At 46.0% G+C, this 11492-nt stretch overlaps 1 protein-coding gene across 2 annotated transcripts; it reads right to left on the bottom strand.

Annotated features, from left to right (window-relative positions):
• Positions 1-1188: 1188 nt before the first annotated feature.
• rnf152 (ring finger protein 152) lies at positions 1189-11224 on the bottom strand. 2 transcript variants are annotated; one of them, XM_080201545.1, is made up of 3 exons: positions 10996-11224; positions 7869-7990; positions 1189-4222 (listed from the first exon to the last, which is right to left on the bottom strand). In XM_080201545.1, exon 3 carries the CDS (start codon positions 4026-4028, stop codon positions 3408-3410), a length of 621 nt encoding a protein of 206 aa, XP_080057671.1. In that variant the 5' UTR covers positions 4029-4222; positions 7869-7990; positions 10996-11224; the 3' UTR covers positions 1189-3407. The 2 variants fall into 2 exon arrangements, with proteins under 2 accessions (XP_080057671.1, XP_080057680.1); XM_080201554.1 differs by lacking the exon at positions 7869-7990.
• Positions 11225-11492: the final 268 nt, after the last annotated feature.

Here is an 11492-nt window from a genome sequence, read left to right on the forward strand (position 1 = left end):
GACTGACCACTCAAGACCCCGACCCGTTCTACCTCACCCCATCCGTTATTCGACACCTCACCAGCCTAAGCTCTCGCCCGCTTTCCTGACACACCTATCCCTAACTTCTGCGACCTTTAAACTTACCCCTGCTTGCAGCGGTTGATGCCATTAATAAACAAAAAAGGTGGCGTGGCTTTACTTCCCCTGTGCCAAAGGTCACAGGAAGCCACTACGTTGCACTTCTCTCACGCAGCCCTAGTTGGAAGTTTTAGCAAGAAATCTGCAGCTCCTTGACAAAGGTAAGCAAAGAGTAACAGATTGGCAATCTGACTGTACTACCACTCTGGCCCAGATAACACCAGACACTCATTTTGATGAGCACTTTAGTTTCTTGCTTGTTAGCCCAGCTAATCTTCTGTTGCACAGAGAATACAGATCCATAAATGATAAAGTTGCTGCTGTCAACAACACAAACTCTGCTGGTGCAGATTTTATACCTCAATTTTCTGGTTACTGAGAAAACCTCAAGAGGAAAATGATCTCACCAAGTTTATTTCTACTTATTTATTAGTGCCACAAGTAGCTTACATTAACACTGCAGTGAAGTTACTGTGAAAATCCCTTAGTCAGTCAACACACCCCGGCACTTGTTCGGGTACACTGAGGGAGAATTTACCATAGCCAATGCAGTTAACCAGCATGTCTTTCGGACTGTGGGAGGAAACAGGGGCAAGCGGAGGAAACCCACGCAGACACAGGGAGAACGTGCAGACTCCGCACAGTGACCCAAGCTGGGTACTGTATAGTTAAGTTTATTTATTAGTGTCACAAGTAGGTTTACATTCACACTGCAATGAAGTTACTGTGAATGTCCCCCAGTCACCACACTCTGGCACCTTTTCGGGTACACCGAGGGAGAATTTTAGCACGGCCAATCCACCTAAGCAGCACATCTTTGGACTGTGGGAGGAAACCGGAGCACCTGGAGGAAACCCACGCAGACATGGGGAGAACATGCAGACTCTACACAGACAGTGACCCAAGCTGGGAATTGAACCCGGGTCCCTGGCACTGTGAAGCAGCAGTGCCAACTAGTGTGCAAAACCAAAATCAGAAATCCTCCTCAGCCTTGTTTTCCTGCACACTGAAGCAACTGATGATTTTCCAGAGACAAGTGTGTTGTTGCTTGAATAAAGAAATTAGACAAACGTTTATTGAAGTTTATTATAAACTCTTGAGTATTGTTGTCAATACAACCAGTGTCACAGTACAGTGGTCTATTTATATCAACGCACTCCTTACAATCATTATTAAACAAAAATGAACATCAATACAAAGAGTGGGCATGTTCAGAACACTGCCTGGTAAAAAAAATAGGTCAGTGAGAAAAAGATTGCACTACTGCAGCACCATGCATTTCTGTCTGTTACTAGAACACCGTGACAATACAACAGTCAGCAACTAAGCACAGCGGCTTCACTTCCTCTTAAAAAATACACATCTTTTGGCAGATTACCACAGGTATGTGCACACATTGGCAGCTCAGGAACCTCAGCTGGCTTACTCACAATGACAGCTCTGTAAAACAAATAACCCCCATGAAAACCATTTCACAGCATGTGCGGGCAGCAGTCAGTCTGAGATACCAGCTGCAGACGTATCACTGCTCCATACCAACCCGCTCTTGCTTGTTCCGTCAGACAAAAGAATTTGCTACCGCTTGCATCCCACTGAACGAGAGCAGACTCCGGTAAAATCCCTGTTGCCCAGTTACCCCACTGGGATAACGATGTGGACCGTCCATGAAAATAGTCCAGCAAAATCAAATAAACAGTGGTTCGGTGAATATAATTGGTGGAAATGTTTTTGAGGGAAATTGCTGCACGTCTGAACTTCCTACTTAGAAATCCGCAGGGAGAAACTGTAAAACGCTGGACGCACGGAATGTTTACTTGTCTCGAAAGAAGACAAAATCTAAATGAAAGCAGAGTGTGCAATTATCCTTTACCTGGAGATGTGAACAAAACCTGACAATGCACCCTCAAACGTTTCAATCTAGCTCTATCCACAGCATCTAATTCTATTTCTCTGTCTTGTCAACTTAAGTCATAATGGATGGTGCTTCTCACTGGAAATTAGCTGGGACACCAAGCATTGCTTTTTGTGATCTTCCTTGCCACAATTTGCAGCCACCTCCTTTCAAGCCTCTTCAAACATCTAGCACCAACCACAGGACACCAAATCACATCTTTAACAGCGAGTGAATTCACGCTTTTTTCTTTCCACACTTAAAATGGTACGCATTCAAAGGCTGGTAATTTATATTCAATCAGGCAGAAAGGTGCAAAATCCCAATCAACCTGAAAGCCTCGGATGAGTAAAATCAGCCTTTGTCACATTAAAAATGACCGTTTGTCTTTGCCACGAGGTTAACTCACAATTTGAAGTTTGCCACTGTCGAAAATGACATCCAACTGGATGTATCAAACATATCTTGTAAATAGGTGAATTATCACACAATCAAATATGAACTAAAATAATCCACTAACATCATTCCGTTTCACACTGGCAAAAAAGTGTAACCACAATTCATTCTACCATTTGTTCTTCAATATCTGCACACATAAAATATGGCAAACAGCCTCATTTAATAAGTGACCAAAATTGTCTAAATCCATTTATGTTCCCCCCCAAATATACATCAGTGTGATGAGTACTAGACTTAAAAACTGCTACGCTTGTATATACAAATCTAAAAGCGAAATAAAAACTAGATCAAACTCAATTCGTTTGTTCAGAAAATTAAAATATTACAAGTATTGACCAATTTATACAACTGAGCCCCCAAACAAAATGTCAATGTTTTTCTGTTTGTTTGACAGCACCTGTCTAAAACCCTGTTCTCCCATCCCAGAGTTGGCAAAATATGAGCTTTACTTCTGGAGATTGCTACAACTCGATGAATTACAATGATTTAAAGCCCAGGCTTTGAAAGGATGGGCTAGAGATTTTGACGTATCTACTGATGCTGCCTACCAACATTAACAGCAGACGGACTCAAGTTACACTGTGAACACTTTTATTGCATCGCCCATTAAAGGGGAGACTATAGTTGATAGCGGTTTAGAAATACAATGCCACATAAAGGGAAGTCATTTTCTATCAATTGTGCACGCTTTCCAGCTTCTACCACTACCAAAATCCACCACTGTTGTCAGCTGATCTAGCAGATTATACCTTAGGTAAGAATCACTTCCCCAAAATGAATCATTCTTGCAGTTTTATGCCTTTGTTCAACTTCCCCAGTACCAGTCTGTAGCCCATGCTTTAAGAGACTAAATGCTTTATGTTCTCCAGTTCAGAAATCGTCCGGGTTTCGTGCATGTGGGTAAAATTTGAACGCCTTTTGCAGGTTGGTGATGACCTCAGCCACAGGAAATGGCGGTGAACCGCTTGGATATGCAGGACATGTTGTGCAGGACGATGCCAAGCAGGAACAGGAGGACACACGCCACCAGCAGCACAGTGCAAACTCCCGAGCAAGTCGAGGTTTTAACTCCTTCCCTGCCTTCCTCCTCTTCCTCGTCCTCCCGCAGTCCGTTCGGCGCCTGGTGCTGTCGAAGCTGCTGCTGTTCCCCGGGGATCAGCACCGCGGTCACAGTCTTCCGCTGATTCCCCGGCAGCAGCTGGCAGCCCCCTTCCCCCGGCAGCAGGGCATTCTCCTTCGTCACCGTCAGAGGGACCATGTAGCACCCGCTGCTCGGAAGCCTGATGAAGACTGGGGTGCGGTCGGAAGTGTGGGGGATGCTGACCACCGTGACGATCTCTGGGTCATCGGGCAGCTGGGATACCGAGAGGCTGGGCGAGAGCTTGGTGACACTCCGACACCAGGGGCACATCAGCTCCTTCTGACTGCTCCTCATCTGTTGCAGGCAGACGGAGCAGCAAGTGTGCTTACAGTCCAATTGCTTAGGGCGGCGACATGGGCTGTAGTAATTAAAACAAATCTGGCACTCCATTTGCGAGTCTTGGGAAACTGCCTCCATTTTTGCACAGTCCTTGTGTTTGGAAAGAGAATTCTAGGCTTCCCAGAAACGTGGGCTCTTTTCTCCCCTCTCTCCAGCGGCCCTGCTTATCTGACCGAGAAGGTTTTCTAATCTGTCGGTACTCCTTCGGGATGGAACAAGTCGTGCAAGGCGCCGTCACTTTCAGCAAACACCCGACTGATTTCTTTCATTACCTGCAAAAGAACAGTAATAAAGATAAGGCCTAAATAAAGCTGAACACGAGCAGAGTGGTCACATGCTGGACGCGCTTACGGGTGAGCAGCTGTTCCGCGCAAGTATTTGTTCCACTTTGTGAGCTGAGCTTGCCAAAATGTGTCCAAAGCAAACAACAGAACAACAGCAACTTATTTCCATATACCACCTCAAAGTTCCCAAGGAATTCCACAGGAACATGATAAAACAAAGTCTGATACCGAGCCACATAAGGGGATGGTTAGGTCAGATGTCCAAAAGCTTAGTCAAAGTTTGAAGGGGTCTCACTTATCCATTTGTGGGAGATGGTCATCGCTCTCTGGCCAGCATTTCTGGCCCATTCTCGGTTGCCCCGAGGGCAGCTGAGTCAACCACACTGCTGTGGTTCTGGAGTCACATGTAGGCCAGATCGGGTAAGGATGGCAGATTTCCTTCCCTAAAAGGGCATTAATGAACGAGATGGGTTTTTCCGACAATCGATTCATGGTCATCAGTAGATTCTTAATTCCAGATATTTTTTACGGAATTCAAATTCCACCATCTGCTGGTGGGATTCGAACTCGGGCTCCCCATAACATTATCTGGGTTTCTGGATTAATAGTCGAGCGATAAGTCCACTAGGACACTGCCTCCCCTTAAAGGAGGGAAGCAAAGTAGAGAGCAGAGAGGTTTAAGGAGGAATTTCCAGAGCTCAGGGAACCGAAGGTCCTGCAATCTGTGCAGAGCAATAAAAAATTGGGGATGCTCAAGAGGTCAGAATTCAAGGAGCTCAGAGATCTCAGAGGATTACGGGGCTAAAGGAGATTACAGATCTAGGGAAAGACAAGACTATAAAAGGGATTTGAAAACGAGGAGGGGAATTTTAAAAATCAAGATGGTGTTTGAATGGGAGCCAGTGTAGATTGGCAAACACTGGGGTGGTAGGTTAACAAGACTTGGTGTGAGTTAAGACGCAAACAGCAGAGTTTGAGATGAGTCCAAGTGTACAGAGGGCAGAATGTGGGAGACCAGTCCAGTGTGTTTTTCAATAGTCAAGTGTCAAGGTAACGACAGCATGAACGAGTGTTTCAGTAGCAGATCAGCTGAGGCAGGGCTGCTACAGGAAATGCTACAGAAATGGAAATAAGCAACCTTCGTGGTGGCGTGAATGGGAGGTCAGTAGCTCATCTTGGTGTCAAATGTGACACCGAGGTTGCGAACAGGCTGGTTTAATCTCAGACTATTGCTAGGGGAGGGGATGGAGTTGGTCGCTAGGGAACAGAATTTGAAGTGGGGACTGCAAACAATGGCTTCAGACTTCCCAATGTTTAATTAGAAGGGATTTCTATTCACACCATGTTGGGTATCAGATAGTACATAATCACATGCTTATACATATTCCATGGTCCCACAACATATTAAACTGGTCTTTCTCTTCATCGTAAGAAGTCTCACAACACCAGGTTAAAGTCCAACACGTTTACTTGGAATCACGAGCACTGCTCCTTCATCAGGTGAGTGGAGGTTAGTTCACAATATATACAGGCAAAGACACAATCGCAAGATAATTACAGATTGGGTTCCCTTGCAATTGTGTCTTTGCCTATATATACACACCATGTTTGTGAACTAACCTCCACTCACCTGATGAAGAAGCAATGCTCTGAAAGCTTGTGATTCCGAATAAACCTGTTGGACTTTAACCTGGGGTTGTGAGACTTCTCACTGTGCCCACCCCAGGCGAGCACCGACATCTCCAAATCATGGCTTTCTCTCCACCCTCTCTTGAAACTGCAGTACTATACTCTGCACCCTCTCATTTCCTGTACATTCTGATTGTAACAGCGCACGAGAAACAGTACTTTTCACTGCATCCCAATATATGTGACAATAATAAATCAAATCAATTCAATATTCAGATCCTCAAGAGACCCAGTTTATCAAACACAGTATCGTGCAATGAGTTTAACAAATGCATCATTGGAAACAAGCCCATTAAAGAGGGAAAAATAGATTCTTTTGAATGTATTACGTTGGTGACTGAGGAAGACTATCAAAGGTCAGCACACAGTCCAGCTGAACGGAGCTCACATGCAGCATTTCCATCTTGGGGGTTTGTTAACTGTGTCAATCTGAGGAACCCATATATTAATATCTGGTTCTTGCCAACAAGGGAATACTAGAATTGAACAGAGTTGGCCAGACAGTGTCCATACATCTCCGAGCAGCCAGTTTCCACAGAGTTGAAAATAGTTTGCCTGCACTTTCTCTCATTTAATCATAGAATCCCTACAGTGCAGAAGGAGGCCATTCTGCCCACTGAGTCTGCACCAACTCTCTAACAGAGCATCCTACCCAGACCTTATGCCCATAACCCCACATTTTTACCCTGCTAATCCCCCTCACCCACATATCTTGGGGCACTAAGGGGCAATTTAGCATGGCCAATCCACCTAACCCACACATCTTTGGAGTGTGGTGGGAAACCAGAGCACCCAGAAGAAACCCATGCAGGCATGGGGAGAACGTGCAAACAGGCAGTGACCCGAGACCAGAATTGAACCCGGTCCCCTGGCGCTGTGAGGCAGCAGTGCTAACCACTGTGCCTCCCTCAATCAGGACTAATGCATTGACAGCAGGGGACTGCAGAAAAGGCAAGAAATACAACAATCCCCTGGTCTAATAGCAAACGAAAAGCTCAACAAATACACCTGTACATCCACCGGTATATTTTCACCTTGTCTCCATGTGAGTGGAAAGTTCGCTAAAGTTCAGAAAAAATGGATTTTCTTTTTTTCTATTTTAGTGAGTAAATAATCCAATAGTTCAAAACATTCTTTTTGAAAGGAAATGGAGAGATTAGCTGCATGTCAATTATAAAATACCGCCAAAATATTTCCTTGTTACTGAAGGTAAGTTTGAAGATTTCCGCTATGTTACTCAGGGCATTCAAGGCTGGTGGTTAGGCAAACAGATTCAGAGCTTAGGCGACCCATGGTTGCTCCAGAATTTATTACTAGAAACCCTACAGTGCAGAAGGAGGCCATTCAGCCCATCAAGTCTGTACTGGCCACGATCCCATCCAGTCCCTATTCCCACAATCCCACACATTTACCCCCCCACCTGCTAATCCCCTAACACTAACAGGCAATTTAGCACAGCCAGTCAACCTAAGAACCATAAGAACATAAAAAATAGGAGCAGGAGTAGGCCATCTAGCCCCTCGAGCCTGCCCCGCCATTTAATAAGATCATGGCTGATCTGAAGTGGATCAGTTCCACTTTCCCGCTTTCTCCCCATAACCCTTAATTCCCTTGTCTATCAGGAACCTATCTACCCGTGACTTAAATATAACCAGCACATCTTTGGGCTGTGGGAGGAAACTGGAGTACCCGGAGGAAATCCACACAGACAGGGGTAGAATGTGCAGACTCCACTCAGTGACCCGAGGCTGGAGTTGAACCTGGGTCCCTGGCACTGTGAGGCAGCAGTGCAAACCACTGCGACACCGTGCTATCCCTCTAGCCACTCAAAAGGCAAACATATTTACTATTTCTTTCCTACCTGTAGCTCGTCTGTCCTTGCACAGAGATTAGAGCCCCAAATGTTATTGATTTACAAGTAGCACAAAGATGGAAGTTACATTACCTTTTACACCTTCAGGATATCCCACGGCAATGAAATCTCTGAAACGGTTGCTGTTGTACTGATGGCAAACACAGCAGCCAATTTGTGTACAGCAAGCTCCCACAAATAAATAAGCGGATGACCTATTAATGCAATTTTGATTGTGAGATAAGTATTTAGGGAGACAATAAGAGACGTTCTCTGCTCTATTTTAAAATCTTTGATGTTGACAAGGGAGGGCAAGCAGGTTAGTTTAGCGTCTCATTTGAGAGGCGGTATCTCTGACAGTGCAGCACGCATTCAGCATTGCACTGGAGTGTCGGTCTAGATTATGGAGGGATCTTCTGACTGCGCTCACCCCAAAACTGGAAAATCCTGCCCAAGGTCAAAGGACCTTTGCATGGTTATGAACCCCCCACCTGCTATAATTCCCATGGCGACCAGGATGGGAAAATTTGCCTGTACGTTCAAGTCTCTGGTTGGATCCCCGACTTGGGGATGAGAATGGCACCACTGAGCCAAGGGTATTTCCCTGGGGTAATTAATCCACCCACATGCTGCAACCATTATTTGTTTAAACGGCACTAGAGCTTGGCAGAATGGTCAAGAATCCAAGAGCACCAATTTAAGGCGATCGGCAGAGAGAGAAACAGGTGGTAGGAGGACAACTAGTTTTCGCAGTATTTCCGACCTGTGACTCACTACCTGGGAGTGCGGTGGAGGGGGATTAAATTGTGGCTTTCAGAAGAAAACTGGATAATGATCAGAAGAGAAGGAAGATTGCAGGGCTACAGGTGAGGGGATGAACTGAGTAACTCTTACTGAGGGCCAGCACAGATAAAGGGGGGGACAAATGTCCTCCTTTTGTGCAGTAACCACTCTATAATTCTATGTTCTCAGAAAAAGCAGCAGAAACCCTGTTAACACATTTGATCCTCCAGTGAGGAATAGCAAACCAACTTTCCTACTTATCCTGTAAGAACCACATTTGGACAGAATCTCATTTGGTTTTGTGACAGAGGTTTGCACTGCACAATCGACCAGTTTCACAAGCACATCCTTTTTACCAGAGATAGTCTGGAGTCTGCCAAGTTTATTGGGTGGCACAGTGGTTAGCACTGCTGTCTCACAGCGCCAGGAATCTGGGTTCAATTCCGGCCTCAGGTGATTGCGCGGAGCCTACACATTCTCCCCGTGTCTGCATGGGTTTCCTCCAGGTGCACTGATTCCCTCCCACAGTCCAAAAGACATGCAACTTAGGTGGATTGGCCATGCTAAATTGCCCTTAGCGTCCCAAGATGTGTAGGTTAGATGGATTAGCCATGGTGAATGTGTGAGGTTACGCAGTGTTGTGGCCTGTGTGAGATACTCTGTCAGGATGTTGGTACAGACGCGATGGGCTAAACAGCCTCCTTCTGCACAGTAGGGACTCTGTGACTGCGCTAAATAAATTGTACAAAGATGTTCTTGGAAGTATGGAAGCCTTGAAGCTCAGGCGCTGTCAGTGTTGCTGAAAGGAGATAGTACCAGCACGATGGGCCGAGTGGCCCTCCCTTATGCTGTACTGGGATTGTCTGGAGGGAGCCGCGTTGGGGGGGGTCAAGGAAGATTAGTAGTTCATTCACGAAATATCCCAGGACTTAATAAGCAGTTAATGTGACATAGCCTCACAGCAAGGTCTGTTTCTAGAGCCAGTCAAGCAATAAACACGAGCATCCGAAAATACGATCAAGGGTAAGCAAAAGAAAGAAGCTATTAAAAAAAAGAAACAAAAGAACTTAAAACTACACATGTTCAATATGAATTCTTTGATCTGTAGGGGAAGACTGCTTCTGGCTCTCAGTCCCATTGCCTATCAGATCGACACAATATCTACTGTAGCACAGTGGGACCCGCAGAATGGACTGCGTCTTCACAAGCCAGTTTCTTTGTCTCCAACTACACTATCCATTCCACTTAGTACTTTTAACATAAAAGGTACACGCTGGTAATGAACGTGCCAAACTTTGTTTTTAAACCCGCGAGGAAGCAGGTGGGTTGGGTTTATATTATGACATTTCTTGCAGGAAGAAAAGGGGTGGGTGGGGGGGGGGCGGAATTCATAACCTTAAAATTTCCAAAATATCAGAGCTGTCCGCTCGATGCAAGTCCCAAAAAGTCTTTCAATGGGATCGATGTGCAAATTAAAGCGATACATAATAAAACAAGGACATCTCTCCATATAGCAGCCGCCTGCCTGTTTGGACACTGCTGTAACTGAACAGCTACATCATTGCAGTCATTTCTCTTCCAAAATAAATAGGCTGCTCCTTTTTTTGGATTCTTTTGTTCTCTCTGCAGCTAATCAAATCTCAAAAACCTTGGCTGGTTAATTCACAGAAATGAAACAATGAGATGAGGCGAGACTGCTGTTTTTTTTAAAGATACATTATAACCCCAGCGATGTCTTTGATCCCTCCGAACAGTTGCCTCGCCGACAGCAAGTGTTATTTCCGGGAGTAAATAAACTATTAATTGATCACTCCAACAACATAAAGCGCATTGTGGGCAGCGGTCGGACCGTCTGATTTTTGTTTTTGTTGCTGATCGCATTATCTCCCTCCAGACAATCCCAGTACAGCAGGGGAGGGGGGCCACTCGGGCCATCGCGCTGGTACTATCCTCTCTTTCAGCAACACTGACAGCGCTTGAGTCGCAGGGCTGGGAGAGCCAGTAAGCACACACACACACACCAGCACAGCCCAGGCAAGAGGTGCTCACTTTGCATTGGAAGTTCGGACAGTTTCTGAGACATTGGGTCGGTTATTCCCCCCCCAATCCCCTGATTTTTTTTTCCCCCAAATGGACAATGTCCATATCAACCTTCCTCCCCAGCACCGTGCAAAAACCCTGCATCTTACACTGGACTAACTCACTGCATCCGCTTTCAGCAGAGACACAGAGAGAGAGAGAGCACTTACTGACAGCTCCCTCCCTGCAGCTTCAGCTACAGCCAAACATGTCAAACCCTCCCTCCCTCCCCTCCAGAAACCAGACACAGAGAGGGGTGCAGAGAGATAAATAGCAGCTGGACATAAAGATATAACCCCACCCCCAAAAAAGAAAACATGCACCCTCCCCAAATCTAGAGACAAACAAAAACAAATACCTTCAACTAGCTTTGAAAGCACTAACCAGCTTGCTGCTGTATTCACAGGCTGCAAAATTCTTCCTGCTCAATGAATGCCTCTATTTATTTACTTAATTTTTCACGCTCGCAATTGCTTTGCAGTTTTTTTCCCCCCTCTCTGTGAAAATCACTGTGTGTCCTCCTCCTTTGCTTGCAGCAGTCTCCTCTCCTCTCCTGCCTGCCAGCAGTTGCAGCAGCTCCAGCTGTCTGGCTGCTCCCTCTGCGCTCGGATACATGTAGCCCGCTGGCTGTGTCGCGCGACCTGCTGGGAGTTGTAGTTCGGCGGGCTGCTCCGCCTCTTTGCCGGCCGCCGGAGGGGACTACAACTCCCAGGCGGCACCGCGCGACCGCGCGCGCAGGTGAGGGCTCATTGTTGCAGTTTGATTGACAGGTCCCGGGCAGGCGGAGCCGCGGATGATTGACATCCCGGTGCCTGGGCAGGTAACAGGGCAGACACAATTATTCTTACTAATAAT

This window comes from Carcharhinus amblyrhynchos, chromosome 2 (assembly GCF_965287045.1).
Source record: "Carcharhinus amblyrhynchos chromosome 2, sCarAmb.v2.hapA, whole genome shotgun sequence".
Lineage (NCBI taxonomy): Eukaryota > Metazoa > Chordata > Chondrichthyes > Carcharhiniformes > Carcharhinidae > Carcharhinus > Carcharhinus amblyrhynchos.

Coding starts and splice junctions, on each gene's coding strand:
- rnf152 (XM_080201554.1), bottom strand. CDS start 4,028: ATGGAGGCAGTTTCCCAAGACTCGCAAATGGAGTGCCAGATTTGTTTT.